The sequence below is a fragment of the Tasmannia lanceolata genome, unplaced genomic scaffold (assembly GCF_043159265.1).
Source record: "Tasmannia lanceolata isolate RefF3 unplaced genomic scaffold, GAP_Taslan_0.1 ptg000016l, whole genome shotgun sequence".
Classification (NCBI taxonomy): domain Eukaryota; kingdom Viridiplantae; phylum Streptophyta; class Magnoliopsida; order Canellales; family Winteraceae; genus Tasmannia; species Tasmannia lanceolata.
In genome coordinates, this window is record NW_027518693.1 from 11,159,428 (window position 1) to 11,180,884 (window position 21,457).

The 21,457-nt window shown below is 39.3% G+C and overlaps 1 protein-coding gene and 1 long non-coding RNA gene across 3 annotated transcripts in view; both read right to left on the bottom strand.

Annotated features, from left to right (window-relative positions):
• Positions 1-3,682: 3,682 nt before the first annotated feature.
• Positions 3,683-4,552, bottom strand: LOC143848457 (uncharacterized). The gene is made up of 2 exons (XR_013235392.1): positions 4,301-4,552; positions 3,683-4,150 (listed from the first exon to the last, which is right to left on the bottom strand). It is a non-coding gene; the product is annotated as an uncharacterized LOC143848457 (long non-coding RNA).
• Positions 4,553-10,616: 6,064 nt separating this feature from the next.
• Positions 10,617-21,457, bottom strand: part of ASG2 (transducin family protein / WD-40 repeat family protein) — a 36,420-nt gene continuing 25,579 nt past the window's right edge. The window contains exons 14-19 of one of the 2 annotated variants that reach the window (XM_077356887.1): positions 20,376-20,719; positions 19,548-19,638; positions 14,160-14,255; positions 14,004-14,074; positions 13,595-13,722; positions 10,617-10,925 (exon numbers count right to left, since the gene is read on the bottom strand). In XM_077356887.1, the coding sequence (XP_077213002.1) occupies positions 10,844-10,925; positions 13,595-13,722; positions 14,004-14,074; positions 14,160-14,255; positions 19,548-19,638; positions 20,376-20,719 (812 nt within the window). In that variant the 3' untranslated portion in view covers positions 10,617-10,843. Of the gene's footprint in view, positions 10,926-13,594; positions 13,723-14,003; positions 14,075-14,159; positions 14,256-19,268; positions 19,388-19,547; positions 19,639-20,375; positions 20,720-21,457 lie in introns of those variants that run through there. The other variant, XR_013235307.1, reaches the window with a different exon arrangement.

Consider the following 21,457-nt stretch of genomic DNA (forward strand, 5'->3'; position numbering starts at 1 on the left):
TCTAGGTTGGCCATACACGTGGCACATGTAGCCTGTCACGTCACGACCCCACTGTGTAGATATTGTCCGGTTCTGGGTCATCTACCATCCCCAGTTTTGTTTTCCAGCAGCACTAACCGTGCCCGACCCACTATGCAGGACTCGCCCCTTGGAGATGCTGAAACCCCTCTTATGGGTTGGCTTTACATGTAGACTTCTGATTATTATGGAGTTGTGAGTTTTGAACCCAGAACCTTTAGCTCTGATGTAGCTCTGATACCATGTGAAACAACCAATTAATCCAACAGCTAAAGAGGTCAGAGTTGGTGTTTTCAATCGTTGATACTTCCACCGTTTATGCAGTCCCAAATGGTGATAGAACAAAAATCAGTTGCTATAAAGTGTTTATATAGATTCTCAACAGGTTGTTTCCATCGCTATAAGGTTACAGCCTGACAAGCATTCCGTCCATTTATTTATGTTGGGATCTTTCGAACCTTGTGCGATGAACACTAAACCTAAGAATTTGAACTGCTGAATACACGTGAGTTATATAATTGGCTAGTTTGGGATATTTGGGAGCAGCTTAGGCAATCTTTCTTTTGAACCTTGTGCCATGACTCATTTGATTCCTCTGGCCCTCTTCTTCACTGTCCGCTTGTTCAACTGTAGTCAAATTGACTAGATGACTCCCATCTAGCCATGATACTTTCTTCTTTTGAGGTTCTTGGTTGGGCTCATTGTTTCTCCCTCAAGAACTAAGCAAGATTGCTAGCACAATAGGAAGACGCTTGTATATGGATTCTCCCACTGCAAAAACTAGACTCAACTACACCCGTGTATGTGCTGAAATCCGTCCGTTAAATTTGGCTGATAATAACCTAGTTTTGAAGATTCGCTAAATTACAAAATCTATCCGTGGAAAGCATAATGATGTACTGGAGAAGAACCTTTCCATATTCTCAAATTACACTTCTTTTTATTTTTATTCACCGATGTGTAGATTCTATGCTCACTCCACTTCATAATATTCCTTATCTCATGTAGAAAAGACACACAAGAGAAATGATATACTCGCACAAGTAGTAGTCGACAAGGAGGTGACAAGGGTGGGATATGTGTAGACTGGTCAAGAGAAGATTAGAGGGAATTTTGGGGCTAAACGTTTAGGGAAAAAAAATCTTTATAGGATTCTTCTTTCTCATATGAGACAAAGTTGGAAGTCCATATCAACCCCCTGATAAAACCAAAGTAGATTGCCCATCTTAAGTGGGTCCCACATGGAAATACCCACAACCCCCCTGACCACCTAAGACATTTCCACCATTGGTTTTTGACTGCATATACCCTGTATCTTGGAAAAGTATAAGCCACATGAGTATTTTTTGACTTATTTTGCACCCATGATTTTGGCTTTGATTCTCTCAAGAGCACTATGTATTTATTTAAAAGAGAGAACATTTCCTACACACTTGTGTAGGTAAGTTACCTACACACTACGTTAAAATACAGTGGGGGCCCACATTGTTTGGGTGATCCAAACAATTCATTTGAATGGTCCTCACATAGATAGGGTGTCCACAAAAAATCAGATCCATAGGATCATCCCAACCCTACGATTTGTGGAGGTAAAATGGACGTGTATAAACCTTCACAAATTAGTCCATTTTTTGCCTCCATAGTTTGAATGGTTAGGATGATCCTATGGATCTGATTTTTTGTGGACACCTTATCTATGTGAGGATCATTCAAATGAATGGTTTGGATCACCCAAACAATGTGGGCCCCCACTGTATTTTAAGGTAGTGTGTAGGTAACTTACCTACACAAGTGTGTAGGAAATGTTCTCTCTTATTTAAATTGGAGGTGGGGGTGGATAAGATGTTGTGATTAGCTTAGAAGAGAATAAAACCATCCAAATAGAATCTCCACCCTACATTTAGATTTAGTCAATATCACAATAATTTTATCGAACCCCATTTGGGATTTGATGATCGAAGCTGGAGATCTTAGTATTTTGGACAAATTTATCATCTGCTGGGTCCCATTTTTTATACAATCACTTTTAGGATCCATCCTAATGGTCAATATGTCATTAGGGTCCCGTTCAGGAAATTGTGTGTAATTGAGACCGTTGATCTCGGGGATGATCATGAGGCGATCAGCATGGCATATCCATGGTGGGATCGGGCAATCGAAATCGAATGTTTCGATCATCACACATGCAGGCCCCATCTGTACTTTTCACATTTCGTGACTATAGCATCCATCCATGTTAGTCCCACGAGATGAACAGTCCCGATCACATCAACATAAGACAGATATTGAGATGGACTACCTGTTTTAATAATCAAAGGGCTACTAAACCAAGCCTCTAAAAGGTGTGAAAGCAGAGCCAGACATTAAATTAGGTCCAACCACATGTTATTCCATGGTGTTCCTCATAACCGTATCATTTAGAGTTTTTCAAAGTTGAGAGTTGAGACCATGTCCTTCCAACCACCGTTGTGTCTCGGTGACATCTGAAGAGGCCCCACGTCTTCTCAGCCACATTCATACATGTTTCCTAAAGGAGGTTTCTTACAAATTTTTAATTCGTTTTATAGCAACTTTCATATATAATATATGAGGAAATCTAGACTGAAGGGAGCCCTTGCAAAAAAGAGGTGAAAGGGCCTCCCCATTGGCTGCACATCTATTGTCTAGACTTCCTCATATATTATATATATCTTTTTCAAGAGAGGAGCCACTTCATAGCTAAGGTGGCATTTCTCTCCTCAAAAAGAGGGCTGCAAAATTTATTTTGCAAAATTCCTCAATGGAAAATGATATATTTCCACCTCCTTTACTAAAATTTTCACCTAGTAGTAGATTTTGTCTTATTCATTTAATTCATCTGAGGTGGCTATTCGAAAAATTGAGTGGCGAAATGGCTTTTTGAGAAATTGCCTAGCAAATCCAGAGAGAGAGAGAGAGAGATTTTGCAGCACCTCTTGCAAGAGAGAAGTGCCACCTCATATGAACCACATAAATGAATAAGAAAAATTCAATAATAAGGTGGCTCCTCTCAGTTGAAAAAGAGGAGCAGCGAAATGGCCTTTTGTGAAATCGCCTAGCCAAATATAATGAGAAATGCAAAATACCAGTAGTTAAGCCACTTTTTGGGTCCCACTCCATGAAAACCTAGCTCGAAAGCTATGGGAATTAAAAAAAAAAAACCCATATAAAATATTGAATAATGTAGCTTCAATCACATAACAAACGTATAGGCAACTACGAGCATTTTCCACATAATTTGTACCCTAAGACTTGCTCCATTCAAACTGCATATATACGTTTGAGACGCTGTATAACCAATAAGAACAATCTAAAAAGGGTTGCCAGTATCAAAATAACCTCATAACGTAACTTCTTCTTGATTTTTCCCTTCTGATTTTTATATATTTTTAGCCTGATTTTTATATATTATACGTCCCTCTCACACCGTGCATGTGGCAACTGAAGATAGATATAGCCCCAAAAGTGTACGCACGGGATTGAACATACACAAATTAGACGGCTAGGATTATCTAATCACCATGATTTTTGAATTACAAGCCATCTAGGTGGCAACTGACCAGATCAACGGTCCGATCATCCCACAAATTATCTCTGACTGAATATCTAAAGAAAATAAGCGAAAATCTAATTGAAAAGCAACAAGTCAAGGAAAAACGATCTCCTTTCATGAGATTTTATATGTTGTATGTGCTCTCTTGTCTTGGGAGAGATTATAAAGCATAATAACATGAGATAACCTTGCGTGTGTATATCCAAACACAGTGTATATCTCAATTAATCCTAACTAGAGACTTCTTCCAAGAGCTTATACCGGCGAACCTTACCTCTAAACACGGGTCTCGGTTTAGATATCTCGTCTGTTCTGGACCGTTGGATGGTGATCTTGTTTTGATCGGGAGATTTCTGTTTCTTGATGGGGTTGTTGAGATGCAGAGGAAAATCACCTCTCTGCAACTTAAGCCCAACCATACTACCGTTAATATCGTTACTAGTCTTAGAAGAAAGAGTTTGATTTTCCATCTCTTCTTTCATGGCCTTTCCTCCTTTTTCTCTCAAACACCAGTTGCAAATTCGGTAAGATTCTGCTTTAGGGTAGAGATCACTGCAGTATCTGCAAAACCAAGGATAAGAAAAATCATGCAATTCTATGTTTTTTAGAAATTAAAACCGAGAATAGAAGAAGGGGGTGGAAATTAAAATCATTGAAAGTGAAAACCCAGAAAGGGAAAGAAGAAAAGAGAGGAGTTTTGTGAAATCTTGCCTGTGTTGAGATCTGAATAGGCAGATCTTACATCGGAAGAGCTGATGTGGTAGACCATAGTCTCCACACATGCAGCACTCTAGAGTCTTTGATGATTCTAGTGGTGCAACCTCTTTGCTCACCATCTCATCCAGAGAGAGAGAGAGAGAGAGAGAGAGAGAGACGAAATATATGGAGGGGAAGAGAGGAAAGGAAGATTGTGTGTGTGTGTGAGAGAGAGAGAGCTTCAAAAGTGTGTATGTTAGAGAGAGAGAGAGACCTCTCTTTACGAGGGTGTCATTTTCAGAGGTCCGCATGTGCAAAAGTAATATAATAATGGGTTTTTATTAGGGGAGTGATAAATCGACTCCCAAATATGATAAATCGACTCCCCATGTGTCTTTCTCTCTCCTCTGAGTTAGAGAGAGAAAGAGGAGAGATAGACACATGGGGAGTCGATTTATCATTTCGGGGGGTCAATTTATCACTGCCCTTTTATTAATATATAGTTAATTAATAAAATATGTTTTTTAATTAGATATAAAGAATTATAATTTGGGATTTGTTAGTGTCCATCGCAAATGGCATTTCGCAGATGGTCTGTTGCATCTGACAACAGCGACAAAGGCTCACTCTTGAGCAGATTTTGCACGGATGGTCTGTTGCATCTGACAGCAGCCACCTTGTGAATGAAGACAAAATCTGCTGAGAAGTGAGCCTCTGGCTGCTGTCAGATGTAACAGACCATCCGCGAAATGACTTCTGATGGACGCTAGCAAATCCCTCATAATATTTAGCTATAAAGTTGAACTTTCTAAATATATCTAGTGATTTGCTAGGGAGCATCGCAGAGGGCATTTCACTGGTTGGCTGTTGCATGAGAGAGCAGCAACCTCGGCTGAATTAAATGATTTAAGACAAAATCTGAATTAAATGATTAAGACAAAATCTGTTAAAAAGTGAGCCTGCGTGGCTGCTCTCTCATGCAACAGCCGGCATGCAAAATGCCTTCTGCAGTGGTCCGTAGGAAATCCCTAACCCATATGTTCAACATAAGTATTTTAATATTAATATCAGGAAATTTGTTAGGCAATTTCATGGAAAGCCATTTCTCAGCTGGCTTTTGCATGTGAGAACAGCCACCTCACCTGAATTAAATGAGTAATACAAAATCTGACAAAAAGTCAATTTTGCGGCTGCTCTAACTCGCAAAAGCCAGCTGCAAAATGGATTTTGGCGAAATTGACTGGCAAATCCCTAATATTAGAGTGATAGTTGGTTTTTGATTAATAAATCCTTATTCTTATAAAATATACTTTAATTAGTCACGAAGTAACGTGATTTCGCTATAAAGTTTCACTTGAGCAATGCTAAATCATGGTGCCCTTGGAAAAATCAGATGAAAGGGTTGTTGTGGGTCCAGCCCATGATGTATGCCCCACCCCACTCACGTCACTCTCTTAATCAAAACAGAGAGTCGGTGGGTGGGGTTTCCAAGCAAGTGAAAAACAAAACAAAACAAAAAAAAAATGGTAGGAGAGAGAAGAAAAAAAAAGGGTTTCTCTTGGTATCTTCTAGGGTTTGCTTTGGGGTAAAAGAAGAAAAAGGGTTTTGAAGCCCAAATTTCCATTAAAGATAAAAGTCTTTGCTGGGGTAAGAGAGAAGAAGGAGCCAAAACTTAGGGTTTTGGAGTGGTTTTTGGAGAAGAAGAAGAAGATCTCTCACCCTTGGTTCTTTAAGGTGGGAAAGCGTTCTCTTGAAAGGGTTTCGTGAGGTAACCCGTATTTCTTCTAAGATTTGATTGTTAATCTTCTATTCTTGTGTATTCCTCAAGTTTTTGAAAAAACTTGAGAAGAAAGACTTTGTATTTCTCTTTTCATAGTGAATTTCTTTTGGAGTTTGTCCCGTGGTTTTTCCCTTCACAACGGAGGGTTTCCAAGTTAAAATCGTGTGTTCTTGATTTGTGTGGTGTATTGTTATTTTTGCACTTTATGGTTTCTTGTTCGTGGCTAATTTCTTGATTCGCAGATAGAAGGGGGAAATTATCCGCCGCGGTCAATCCGTGTTTCCCCACCAAGGGCGCCTCCATTGGTTACATGTGCATCTAATGTTCTTTGACTTTGGTCGCGTGTAACCAATAAGAGTGCCCTTTCATCTTATTTTTGCAAGGGCGCACTTGAGCTTGTCATTTCTCCACTTTCAATATATACAAAACAGGATTGCAATGGAAATCACAGAAAGCCATTCCGACGGCTGACTTTTGCATGAGAAAACAGCCATATGAGATGAATTAAATGAATAAGACAAAACCGGTTAAAAAGTGAGCCCTTTTGCCTATTCTCTCATTCAAAAAATTGGAGTCCAATAATCTAATCTAATCTAATCTAATCTAACTACTATATATAAAGTCAAAATGATAGGTTAAGTTTTTCCACCCTTTGCCGTTATTTCCGCTTGTGTCACATTGCCATAATTCCAATTGTATCCCACATGTAAGGGCATTTGTGTCATTTGCCGTTATTTCCTATCTAATTAACATCTTTGCTGATATCTAACATCTGTCTCTATGAGAAATTATTTGAGGGTAAAATCGTAATCTACATACAAAAAGTACCAACATAGGGTACCTGTCTATGGCAATGACCAAAGAACTACTTTATATTACTTATGCAGGACACTTGCAAAATATTAATGGATTCCGGGCACCTGAAGAGGAACAACAATTATGGAAACCCCTATCGATTGGAGGGCTAGGATCAACTTATGGAAATGGTTTTACGGGCACAACCGATTGATGTTGTGTTCCATCACATGGACGGTTTAGATCAACCTATAACCATCTATAGATCGGAGGGTTCAGATCAACCCTCTAAAATATGTTTTTTAATTAGATATAAAGAATTATAATTTGGGATTTGCCAGCATCCATCGCAAAAGGCATTTCGCGGATGGTCTGTTGCATCTGACAGCAGCCACAGAGGCTCACTTTTCAGCAAATTTAGTGCGAATGGTCTGTTGCATCTGACAGCAGCCACAGAGACTCACTTTTCAGCAGATTTAGTGCGGATGGTCTGTTGCATCTGACAGCAGCCACATTGTGAATGAAGACAAAATCTGCTGACAAGTGAGCCTCTGTGGCTGCCGTCAGATGTAACAGACCATCCGCGAAATGACTTCTGATGGACGCTAGCAAATCCCTCGTAATATTTAGCTATAAAGTTGAACTTTCTAAATATATCCAGTGATTTGCTAGGGAGCATTGCAGAGGGCATTTCACTGGTTGGCTGTTGCATGAGAGAGCAGCCACCTCAGGTGAATTAAATGAATAAGACAAAATCTGTTAAAAAGTGAGCCTGCATGGCTGCTCTCTCATGCAACAGCCGGCACGCAAAATGCCTTCTGCAGTGGTTCGTAGCAAATCCCTAACCCATATGTTCAACCTAAGTATTTTAATATTAATATCAGGAGATTTGTTAGGCAATTTCTTGGAAAGCCATTTCTCAGCTGGCTTTTGCACGTGAGAACAGCCACCTCACCTGAATTAAATGAATAATACAAAATCTGACAAAAAGTCAACCTGTGTGGCTGCTGTCACTCCCAAAAGCCAGCTGCAAAATGGATTTCGGCGAAATTGACTAGCAAATCCCTAATATTAAATCCTTATTCTTATAAAATATACTTTAATTAGTCACGAAGTAACGTGATTTCGCTATAAATTTTCAGTTGAGGAATGCTAAATGATGGTACCCTTGGAAAAATCAGATGAAAGGGCGCCCCCATTGGTTACATGTGCATCTAAGGGCGCACTTGAGTTTGTCATTCCTCCACTTTCAATGTATACAGAACGGGACTCGCAATGGAAATCACAGAAAGCCATTCCGGCGGCTGACTTCTGCATGAGAAAACAGCCATCTGAGATGAATTATATGAAGAAGACAAAACCGGTTAAAAAGTGAGCCCCTTTGCCTATTCTCTCATGCAAAAAATTGGAGTTCAATAATCACTTCTAAAAATCCAATACAAACAGGCTCTAAAGTTTGTACATTTGGATGATCCAGACCGTTGATATGGTATAGTGTTGACCATGGATGAGCAGTAAAGAAAGACACATGCAAAAAATGCTAAATCTCTACCCAAGAGCGCTTATGTCTCATGAGTGATGAGATCCGGCTCTCAAAAAGACTAAATCAAAGTATGAAAGGAGGTGAGTAAGAATTTGTGAAAAAGCCAGAGAGAGAGTCAAGAGGATGATAAACACCCATGATTATCAGCTTTTTGCTTCAACTTTTTCTTAGATATTGCTTCTAAACATAGTTCTTATCTTTGTTCTCATGGTTAGTATTTTGTATGCTGATTGTAATATCATTCACATTCTAATAATAAACCGGTAGCCAAGGGGCGGAGCCAGGAATTAACAGTTGGGGGGGCCGGATTAATTTACACTGTTCTGCATTGGTCATTGGGGGGCATGGCCACTAAACTAGTTAGGCATGCATGTATAACCATGAACCCATAAAAGGAATTTTGCAAGTCATGGGGGGCCATGGCCCCCCTCAAGCTATATGTGCCTCCGCCAGTACGTAGGGGTCCCCGCCAAAGCCCAACTTACCTATCAAAAAAACAAAAGCAAAAGACACATGCCATCTGACGATCCCAGTTATAACTATTCTGTTTCCTGATCGGATGGGTAAGATTGTCCAATAGATATCTCCAAGGTGAAGTCAGTGAATCGAAGACTTAATAAAAGAAGGGGAGCTGAACCAGGCCCCTCCTCACTGCCAGCACAAGGCACGCATCTCAATAACCTCTCTTATTTTTTTTATTTGGAAGGGTGCCTTTTCTTTCCTAAGAAAAAAAGTGGGTGGCAGTACCGATTTCGACTGCTAATATCCTTTTGCCACACTATCATTCCTCACCTTATCCAGCCTACTATACACGTGGCAGTGGAGGTGATGATTGGGTATGATTCATCTTGTGGGTCCCTTTAGATCATCCAATATGTAAGATCCACGCTCTCGAAAGAAACATTGGCCAGTGTGACTAGCATTTCGTTGAGGATAATAACAATTTTTTTTGGGAAGTGTGATATATCCACTCCTTTTAATTACTTGGGACACCCATGGCAGTGGCAATCTAACTCCATTGAATCCTTCTGACGTGAAGTGCATTAGCCCCTCTGCAGTCACTGATACACTGCTGCTGGGTGTCCCAAGTAATCATAAGGGGTTGTTACCTTGTAGATTAGTTGTATAAGTAGTCATTAGGGATGAGACAAGCATTTAAATTACCTAGAATTTACCTCGTAGAGTAGTGGTTGAGGGTGTCATTACCGATATAGAAAGAGGAGAGAGAGAGAGACAAGTATTCTCCGAGACAAGTTCTACCTTTTTTTAAGAAATTTGGCTTGGAGGGTATAAGAAGGGGAGAAGGATCCACATTACCTATCGTAGTCTCCAGGGATTTCTGTGCTGCACAGGCAACCAAACAAGATAATTTGCTGAAGTGACACCCAAATGCAAAGCAAAACCCCTAAACTAACATGGCTTTTGTGCAACTGACACCGTTGACTGATTTCTCTGAGTAATCAAGACCGTTGGTTGATTTCTCTGCATCCATTGTGGGGACATTTGTGTAATCGAGACCGCTGATCTTTCAACATTTTCAAATCAATAATTATACTTTTCTTTGCAACTGAGCTTAAATATCAAGCATAATCAAGGAATGACGGGTAAATGGGCGGGACCTGTGATCGTAGGTAAGATCAGCGGACCAGATAAGGTCAACAGGGCACGGGTCCCATGTGGTATCCAACAAGGAGAGAACCCTGGTTCCACTTGAAGCCGGTGGTGTATGGCAGAGGGGGTGGCAGTATCAATTCCGACGCAAGAACTGCAGAAGCAGTTTAAAATGCCGTTAAGAACACCTTAATTGGATGATTCTAAACTCTTGATCTATCAAATCCTTCTTTAGACTGCCACCAAGTAATATTTAATCCGTTGATTTTTTTTCTCCTTTATCTCATACAAATAATGTCTGTTCAGGATGGGACCGGGCCTTTTTAACAGACCCAATTCGGAACAGATCGAGCCTTGTCCAAGTAAGGGTCCATTCGGATCGTAAGCCACCAAACAAGGGTCCAAGAAATCAGTCCGTGATGGGGTATGCTACTTACATGGGAAGGAGAAGGGGGATGGTGGGAGGTGAACTTTGATTCCAGTCTTATTTCTGGCCCTGTATTTTCTTTTTCCTCTTCTTGTATTCCTTAAATTGTGTGTGTGTGTGTGTGTGTGTGTGGGCTGCACAAAGCATTTAAAATAGAATCAATGGTGCAAAGGCATTAACCCACAAACAGGTTTGCATTGAGATTTGCCATTCCATTTGAATTAGCAGTTTTGAATGTCATAGGCTTTAATATTACTCTGCCACTTTAACAGCATAAAATCTCTGCACATTATTAGATCAATTTCATGGGAAATTTAAACAACAAATTTTATTAAGACACAATACTGCATGGGATAGAGGAATGGGTTATCTGGACAGTTTTAAGTAGATATAAGAAGAGATTTAGCTCTGGGCACACTCAAAAGGATGCAACGTCCCTTCGGCAAATTCATGCATCCTAAACCGCTCCAGAAGTTCAAAGGGCCTGCACATTCACAAATAACTTCAGTCTTATCTAAAATCACTTCAGTCTTCTTTTGACGTAAAATGGTGTAAATTTTGTTTTACACCCATTTTTCTACTTAAATATGGGTGTAAAATATGTTTTATGCCAATTTTACGTCAAAAGAAATGGAGCCTTAGAAAAGAAGAGTGGATTTAATGAGTAAGAAATGAAACATTAGTCACAAACATGGACCCCTTATAGAGCAGTTAAGGTTCTACCAGAGGACTAGTACTATGTTCAATAACATGAATAATCAACACGGTGAACACAAGGCGTTAAAACAGTGCATAATTAAGGCGAAGTCAAAGAAGAATGAGAAAGCAACTAGTTCTTTTTTTTTCAGAATGGTAACTAGATTTCATGAATAAAAAGAAAAGAAATGTACAGAGGCAGAAATCTGCCCAGGAATTTGCAGAGAGGGCAGAGATCCCCCTCAATGAGCTTCCGCTAACTAACTCCCAACTTTGGTCCACGAGTCGGCACACTAGTTTGTCCTCTCAAACAGTATGAGTTAATGAGAAGCTTCCTTCCCTAAGTCACTTGGCTTCGGCTGCAAAAACCATACTATCATTACTAGAGGTTGAAGGAACCAAGTCCTCCAACAATCCACATATCTGAAGGACACTCATGGCCTTGAACTCCTCAATATTACTACAGAAAAGCCAACTCCACACTAGCCTTCCCCCAACTCATCATACCACCTAGACATGGTAACTCCCTATCCTAAACTCTAACAAGATTAAAAAGATCAGAAAAAAAATAGAATAATGGGGCATCACCTAACACGAGATCTACCCAAAAACCTCACTCCTTCCCCCGCTTACCAAACCTAAACCTAACACCTGAGAAGAACTCCTTTTTGACTTGACACAGACCATTATTCTCTTGATCCTTTGTTGTGGCCTAACTCTCCACAATCCCACGCTCCCCATCCCTTCTATGTTTCTCCAAAATAATTTTCCACCAAAGAACTTCCTTTTCCTCTCAAAACCTCCAACACCACTTCCCTAACAAGTATTTGTAGCGGTCATGTTGCCCAAGCCTCCCCACTTCCTTTCTTTCCTTTCGAAAATCTTCTTTTGATTACCTAAATACTTAATATTTTCTCATTTCCTCCCAAAATCCCTTAGGAGCCTCTCCACCTTTTGCGCCGCCCACTTTGGCATCCTAAAGGACATAAAATATGCCGCAAATCGGAGAGGGCAGTCATTGATAAGCATAAATTTCCTGCCAAAAGATAAATAGCTCTTCCATATGTTTGCGTGATTTTACGAGATTTACACAGAATTTTTTCCGTTTCCATGCTGACCGAACTGAAACCGAAATTTGAAACCTTGCCTTAAACCACTTTCCAGGAAGAGCATCCCAAAAATATCTTGGTCTGACAGGAGCAAATACGCCCTATAGAAATGCACCCAATTTGCATGCAGTAGCTGAGATGGATGATGCCAGAATAAAATGGCTGAAGTCGAGCTTTATGTGATACTTTGAAGATGATATAAAGAATATCAATATTGCACTCCTGCAAGATATATTCAAGTCCTAGCATTGTTCCTGCTAGATTCTCCATATGTGTACTAGTTTTTTCCAGGCCTTTAAAAAAGGGGAAATTAAGATGTGCATGGTTCACATCCTTGAGGAGCACTTCTTGACTCAAAGGTGATCCCCACATTCCACCTTTAAGCAATTGGTTGCACAGCCAAGAAATCAGTTTCTTGCCTAAGTTTATATAGATTAATAGTATCACGATCCCAACCAACTAATAGTTGCCATTGCCTTGAACCAATAAGCGTTCCCATCAACATCATCATCCATGAAAGACTAATGATATTGCGTAGATACATTCCGACTTAAAAACCTACCTCAATTTTTATTGAATGGTTGCAATTTCATTCAAAGGAAAAGGCAGAAGACCGAGGTGGTCAACTGCGAAGATAAGAGAAACAAAACAGAAGAAAATAAGGAAACATAGAGCAACAGTCAAAAGAGAAATAATGACCAAGGGGGAAGTCAAACATCTCCAGCCCCTGCCTCCCCACGCATTCCCATGCCAATTTATCTGCCTCACTATTAGCGGACCTCCTAAAAAGCAACCTAAATTTATATAGAAATGTTATTATTACCATGACTCAGTTGCCAAAAAACTAATAGTTTCAGTTGCTTCATAATTTTAAGTTCTTAACGCGTGTTCATTATCCAATGAGGCTTTTGATATTTGGGTAGTTATATGAAATGCCATGTTCCTTAAATAAATCGAGTATGAATATTTGCAAACGTCTTAATGATAATGATGAAAGAAAACAACATTATGAAATTGTATTCAAGCAACAATTTACACTACGAAATACCACAATTATTACTTAGTCCGTGTAAGTATCTATTTCTGAGACGACTTAACATTAAGAGGGTTGCTAGCAAAACGGGATCCCGTGCTGAAAAAAAGCAGGGGATCTTCGATCGTGACACATGCGCATAAAACAGAAAAAAGTGGGGCGCAAATCCCAACTAACGCTAAAGATGGCCAAATCGATCCGCCATACTCACCCCGTTTTTACTTTCTAGAAGGGATCCCGTTTTAGAAGTGTTTTCCTAACATTAATGATGAAAGAAAATACCATACTATGAAGGAACAGTTTGAGAAGTCTTACAGGACAGTTTCACGGTTGCGACACAACTTTTGTTGATTGCTTTCAATAGTGCTTAGTACGTCTGCAGTCTCTGGCCCAGCCGGTCCTCCAGCCACGATAGATGGGATTCGTGCACGCGGTGACCATATCTACAAACTATGCTGTTAGAATTTCTAGCATTGAAGTTTATACCTAATGCCCGACCCCACCAAGGGTCAGTAGTGTTAATCGTGGTAAGTTGATTTTCGAACATAAGTTAATCGTGGTAAGTTGATTTTCGACCATAAATCTCCGATGAAGATCTTTGCGATCAAAACCGTTGATCTGATGACCTATGGTCGAAAATGAACTTACCATGATTAACACCGCCAACCCTTGGTGGGATCGGGCAGTACAATACCACTGGAAAAAAACATTTTCATACTCTTACCTTGATTGTGGTATCAATTCCACTGGTTGCAATAGTGCAATCAAATGGATGGCACTGTACACAGTTCACAACTAAAAAACAAATCACAATAGGCAATAATGAGTGCATGAAGAGAAGTTTATGGTCCCAGTCAAATATGATAAAAATATATAATACCAGCTTCATCTCCAGCAAGCATTTTTATCAATCTTCCAGTTCTCTTTTCCCAAATAAACCATCTCCCATCATCACTTCCACTAGCAACAAACTCTCCTGGCGAAAGTAGCAAGAACGCATAAGAATCACACAATGAAATCAAGTGGCTGTATAAACAACAACAGTTCTTGAATAAGACACTAGTGACCCAGACAGTAGCGTCATAACAAGGACATTATTTATAACTACCCCAAAAATGGCACTATTTTCTGTTGAAAAGATTTTACTGCAACCAGTGTTGCATGGATTCGGATTCACGTGTCAGGATCCGACACGGATTCGAGGTGTCGGATTCGGCAAACCCCCAAAAGTAGGATTCGGATTCGGTAATTTTTAAATAAAATAAAACTTTTAAAATTAAAAAAAAAAAAAAAAATATATATATATATATATATATATATATATATATATATATATATATATATATGTGTGTGTGTGTGTGTGTGTGTGTGTGTGTGTGTGTGTGTGTGTGTGTGCAGATATATTCATCAAAAATTTGAGGCTAGGGGGTTGAGGCGAGTTTTGTATCAAGAGAGTTTAGGAGGAAGGGGGTTGATATTTGAGGGTTGAGGCGCTAGGGGTTATATTAAAAGTGTACGGGTTGTGCTTTCATGTAAAACAAGTTTAAGAAAATACATTTAAAGGGAAAATATACAAGATTCGCATTTCAAAAGAGACAATAATGAATTGGATTCGCCCGAAGAAAACAGGATTCATGCGGGACACGGCTACAACAAGAATCCAGGTGTGTCCCACGTGAATCCATGTCCGATTCGGATGCGGAGACATGTCGACACGGATTCAGCATAGGGGGGCAAAGAATCCATGCAACATAGACTACAACTATTTGAAAACACTATTTGTCACTTTTTCTAGCAGTTGATAATTATTTTGATATTTGCTACTGTTGCTCCTCTTCTGGCCATTGTTTATAGCTCATTCCCTACCATAATTGTGGCAAACATGTATAATCGATGCTGTTGATCTGGTGAACCGCCCAGACTTCATGGTGCTGCTGAACCCATTTATTCCTAGCACCTTTCATCAATGGTTTTATAGGGTCTCCTCTTAAAACTTTGATTATTGGCATTTGCTGGCCGTGAATTAAATGGATGCGATCCCCATTCGTTGTGGGATCAGAGAGTTTCTTACAAAATGGTGGTGTCCAATCAAATCAACAGGCATGGTCACTACACACATATGCCATGTGCATAGTGGGGTAATAGTGAAAAAAACTATCATTCACGAGTAGCAATAGGAAACCTCTTGTTATCTAGTCCTTATCTAGAAAGGTTTCTTAAGAATTTGTTGCGCTGAGATCATTGGAATTGAATATTGAGATGCCTGGGAACCGACTGTCATCATCAATAAACGTAACATAATAGCGATATCCAGATAAGGAGGGCACGGGAGCAGGTCCACACACTTCAGAATGCACAAGTTCTAAAGGAACCGAGGAAATTTGCTTACTGCTGGAAAGGGGGAGCTGTATATGTTTTCCCATATTTACAGCTATTCACAAAATCTTTATGAGAAGAATTAACATAACTTGGGAGTTCTTTCTGTCTCCCAAGACTATCTATGACAGAAAAAAAAGCATGACCAAGCCAAAAAGGATGTCCAGTTTGTTGGTAGTGATTCATAAACCTAGGGTGCATGGGGTAGTCCACCAATGTTGGGGTTTCCGGGGTAGTGCCCCAAAAGAATTTAATTTTCGAATTGCATCAGAGGTAGTTTAGTAATTCTTGACGTACCGGAATCAATATATACACAACACACACACACACACACACACACAAACATACATATACACACCGCATACTAGGATTGCGGGTGGAACAGTTTTGGCATTTTTTGGCTAAGAGGACGTAAAAAGAAGAGTTTGTAACCCTAGAATCGAAAAAGTAAAACTCTTCTCCTGTGGACGTAGGCACACGGCCGAACTCACTAACTATTGTCTTTCTTGCTTTCTGTGTTTGTGTTTCTTGCATCTAATCTTGTCATTGACAGCACATTGAGTTTGGTCCTATTTTTTAGGAGTTTAGAGATATCTTAGTTTACAACAAAGTGGTAAAAGAGCGGTCACATTTTGGAGGATTTCAGCAATGAAAACACCAAGTTCAAGGTGGATAAATTCAATGGGGCAGACAATTTTAGCTTGTGGCAAACATGAGAGATGAGAGAGATCTGTAGGTTTAGCAAGGTTTGGTTAAGGATTTGTTGGGCAAAGCCAAGAAACCGAAAGATCATCGAAGAGGATTGAGAAGAGCTACATATTAAGGCGGTTAGTGTAATCTGCCTGTGTTTCTCAAGAAACAACTATATCCTCTTCGGATGTAAGAAAACTAAAGCTTGTTGGGACATCTCAACACCTTCGACATGATGGTCTCAGAATTGATGAAATGTTAAGGGGCAAGTTATAAGAGGAAGATAAAGCACTACTCTTGGCATCTCTCCGAAGCACCTACAATTACTTAGTTACTACTAACCTCTTTGGGAAGGACACTTTGGACACAACAGAAGTAACAAAAGTCCTTGTAAGTGAAAAGATAAAGAAGATTATGGGAGAAGAAGCAAAAGCAGAAGGGCTTGTGGTGAATGCCAACATCAGGTCAGGGTATGGTCGATCTTGAGATTAGAGGCTAGGCGAGGGAAAATCTCGATCCAAATTGAGAGTGGAAAGCATAGTTGAATGTTATTGGTGCCATAAAAAGGGACACACCAAAAGAAACTACAAGAAGAGAAACACCTCAAATTAAGCCAGTGTTGCAGCAAAAAATTATGACCTGGATGACTTAGATGTTTTGTCAGTCTATAGATAAGGGTTGTTTTCGAAATGCACGGGTTCCTGATTCAGGATGTTCCTATCATATGTGCCTAAACAAGGATCTGTTTGATACTTACAAGCTATAAAAGGGGGAATTGTTCTTATAGAACAGGATACATCTTGCCAAGTTATGGGGATAGGTAGAATGAAAATCAATATGCATGACGAGATTGAGCAGATTTTATCCAAGGTAGGCCACGTTCCAAATAAATTATAAAAAAAAAAAACATAATCACTCTTGGGGTTAGTGGCTGACGGTACAATGCTGCCGGAGCAGTTATGAAAATAATCAAGGGAGCACTAATCGTAATGTAGGGAAATTTTTTGGGAACACGTACAAGTTGCTAGGAAACACAGTGATAGGTGGAGCTGGAACAATTGAGTCCAGCAAGAATGATTCGTAGTCATCACATGAATCTGGAAAATATGAGTGAGCGAAGGGTGATGAAACTTCAAAAGCGGAAATTGCTTAAGGGTGTTCATAATTGTAAATTAGATTTTTGCAAATATTGAGTATACGGAAAGTAGTGCAGAGTCAGGACAACGATGCACAACACTGAAGGTATACTTGATTTTATTCACTCAGATGTGGGGAACATCTCTAGTGAGATCACGGGGTAAATCTTCATTTATGACCACTCAAGGAAGGTCTACGTGTATTTCATGAGAAAAAACTAATGTCTTCTCCAAATTCAAGCAATGGTTGGCATAAGTTGAGAGTCCAACAAAAAAAGGGTTAAAATGTCTACAAACTGATAATGGCATGGCATACAGGGTTAGTGAGTTCTTAGCATTCTACAAAAACTGAGGAATCAAGTTCCACTTCTCTAACCCAGGTACCTTACAACAGAAATGTGTAGCTGAATGAATGAATATGACCCTTCTTAAGAGGGTCAGAGCTATGAGGCTCAATGCAAATTTATCAAAGAAATTTTGGGAAGATGCGGAAGATATGACATGCTGCGTGATAAATAGATCTCCATCTAAAAATATTGACTTCAACCTTCTGGAAGAGGTATGGACTAGAAAGTCAATTGATTTATCTATATTTTGTATCTTTAGATGTCCAGTAACTCTGGTTTATCTGCATATCCAAAGTGCATAGATGAGCAAGCTAGATGCCAAATCAAAGTAGTGTGTATTACCCAAGTTAGAGAAAGGGGTGAAAGGATACACGCTATGGGACCCTAGTGGAAAAAAATGAAATAATTAGCCACAATATGATCTTCTATTGGATTGGTATGTTGAAAACTAATGGACCGGTAGAAGAATCACGATATGTTGAAAAACTTGATAAAGCCCAGTTTGAGACTGATGATTCAAACGTATCTGATAATGGGAACAATGTGATACAATCTTACTGGTTTTCCTCTTTCCAGTCACACTCCTTTCAGGTACTTTTTTTGCCTTACTCTACCTCGATTTAGAGATTGCGCAACTAGTAATAGCAACATCTTCTTTATCCTCATCTTCTACCATATGGACTTCATATCTCTTGCATTATCATATTCTTTCTAGACTTTTATCTTTTGTACACTCCCAAAAGCATCCCCATTTCCCATCAGACATTCAGATTAGCCTTTCTACTATTCACTATATCACTCCTAGTGCCCACTACATGTCTTTCAATCGTATAATCCTTCACCGCCCCAATATAAACCCCATCTCAACATATGCAAATAATTTCATTCCATCGACTCGGGACCAATGCCGGGTCATCCGATCTAGCTAGAGCAGAACTGATGGGATTAACAACCAGAACACACACCCCCCCCCCCCCCCCCCCGCGATTGTGAACTCATTTTGGCAGAGATTTAAGGAGAAATGGTAGATGAACTAAAAAAAAAAGTAAAACTCTTCCAAATCACCACTTTGATGGAGGCAAAGAGGTCGGTCATGGTGTAGTTGCACGAAAAAAATGGAGAGAAATCTTTGTCTGCAAGCACTGGATGGGGTTTTAAGAAAGATGGGGATTCTCATGTGTGGCGTTTCCAATGTGTTTTAAACATCCCATTCATTTGGGAAAGGTAAAACACATCAAATGCATCTCAAACAGCTACAAGGCAGTAAGTAAAAAGGGCAAACAAATCGTTGCAAATACAAAATCTGGATAATTTCAAGAATTTTGGTGCGTTTCAGGCGAAAGTGCATGTTTCAGTGCATTTTCAAAATGCTGGAATCCAATAGGAATGGAACGGTATTTCAAGAATTTCGAGGGGAAATTTAAGTTCAGAATTTCATACCACTTCCATTTTGGAATGGAAAGTACTGGTAATCCCGTTTGGAATGATTTGGAATTGATAACTAAGATGCGCACCCATCTAAGTAGGCATTTAGTTCAGACTACAGATTAAACATATGCCTGCAAATAAAACAAAATTTCAACATGTAGGCCCAAAACAATACAATTTATATTGCAAAGTTGATATCATACATGGTTCAATTGCATCATCCAAATATTTAGCTATTTGCAAAGTTCTGACTCGTTAAACTCCAGAGCAGGCAGAGCTTGTCAAACTCACCTTTTTGTCCAAGAAAACTGGCCTGCTTTATGTCTGTTCCAATGTTGCAATGCCCAACAAATCTTTGTTTCAGATCAATCACAACTTCTGGCTGCAATGAAAAGCACAATTTAATGGAACGAGATTATAGCAAAGAAAAGTAATGGATATTTATAAAGTAAAGAAATGGAAAAATCAAAAGGACAACCGTGTGTATGATAACACACCACATCACAAAAAATTAAAAAATATTTTTGTTATTTGCAAGGACTAGAGAAGCAACCTTCAATGAGATACACACAACAAAGCCAATGGACCTACAAATATTGCAATACAATATTTTAAAACTCACTGCATCAATCATTGATTTCCCAAGTCAAATCAGTTTTGATCGTACCCATGGCTTTAAATTTCAGTGGAGATCATATAAAATCAAGAAAATTTAAGGAAACATGCACAAATGATAGAATTCAAAGATGGAATTTAGGAAATGGTAGAAAAACCACAAATACATGCTTAGAAACCAACACATAAGCAAGGCAATCATCCATAATGGTTTAATTACACGTCACATGTAATTCATATAAATATTTATACATAATACATAGACCATATTTCACATGCAATTCATAATACACATTTCTCATATACCCATGCTGATCAATCCTCAATAATTTCTCAATATAGAAAAATTGCATAAATATTTGATGAAATACAGAAATTAACTTATTTAAGGGATTTTGTATGAAGATACTTTGCAATATGAACAAGCAAAAGGACAATAAAATTGCATAGAAGCACTAATCAAAGGTGATATCCATATGAAAATTACAAAGACATAAACCTTACCTCATAGGCATTTTCGCTCTGAGATGATGATGAGGGCGACCCACATGAGTCATTTGCACCACACCTTTCCCTAACTGAACCAACCTTTCGATGAAATCTCAAATTTAAACTTCCGCGAAAAACTCCTGCCTCTATATCATGCCCTTGATCACCTGAAATTGATGTTTCAAAGTCCAATTCCATTTCTTCCTCATAGTCTGAGTCTCCTCTTTCAGATCGGGGACCATCTTGTGATGCATCACTGTTCACATCTGACCGGTAGAGTACATCTGTTAATGATCTTACCCTTCCTGGACGCGATTCTGCCTTTGATGTTCCATCGTTGTTACTTTTTTCAGCTTCAGCTGCAACAAAGCAACTGATGAGAAGAAACATCACCGAAAGGAATAAGAGTGTGTGTGTGTGTGTAGAGAGAGAGAGAGAGAGAAGTGTTCCAACACGATCGAGTAGATAAGTTATCTACTCCGTCGACTTAAAATACAGTGGAGGCCCACATTTTTTGGGTGTTGCAAACCATTCATTTGATGGGCCCTCACATAGATAGGGTGTGACCAAAAAATTAGCTCCATAGGATCATCCCAACCCTTCGATTTGTGGAGGTTAAAATGGACGGGTATAAACCTTCACAAATCTGTCCATTTTTTACCTCCACAGTCCGAAGGGTTATGATGATCCTATGGGGCTGATTTTTTGGGCACACCCTATCTATGTGAGACCTATCAAATGAACGGTTTGGATCACCCAAACAATGTGGGGTGTGGGTCCACTGTATTTTAAGCCAACGGAGTAGATAACTTATCTACACAATCGTGTAGGAACACTTTTTCTCATATATATATGAGAAAACATTTTCTACACACTAGTGTAGATAAGTTATCTACACACTAGCTTAGAATACAGTGGGGGCCCATATTGTTTGGGTGATCCAAACCATTCATTTGAAAGGCCCTCACATATAGTGTGTCAACAAAAAATCAGATCCATAAGATCATCCTAACCATGCGAACTGTGGAGGCAAAAAATGGACTAATTTGTGAAGGTTTATACACGTCCATTTTACCTCTACAAATCGTAGGGTTGGG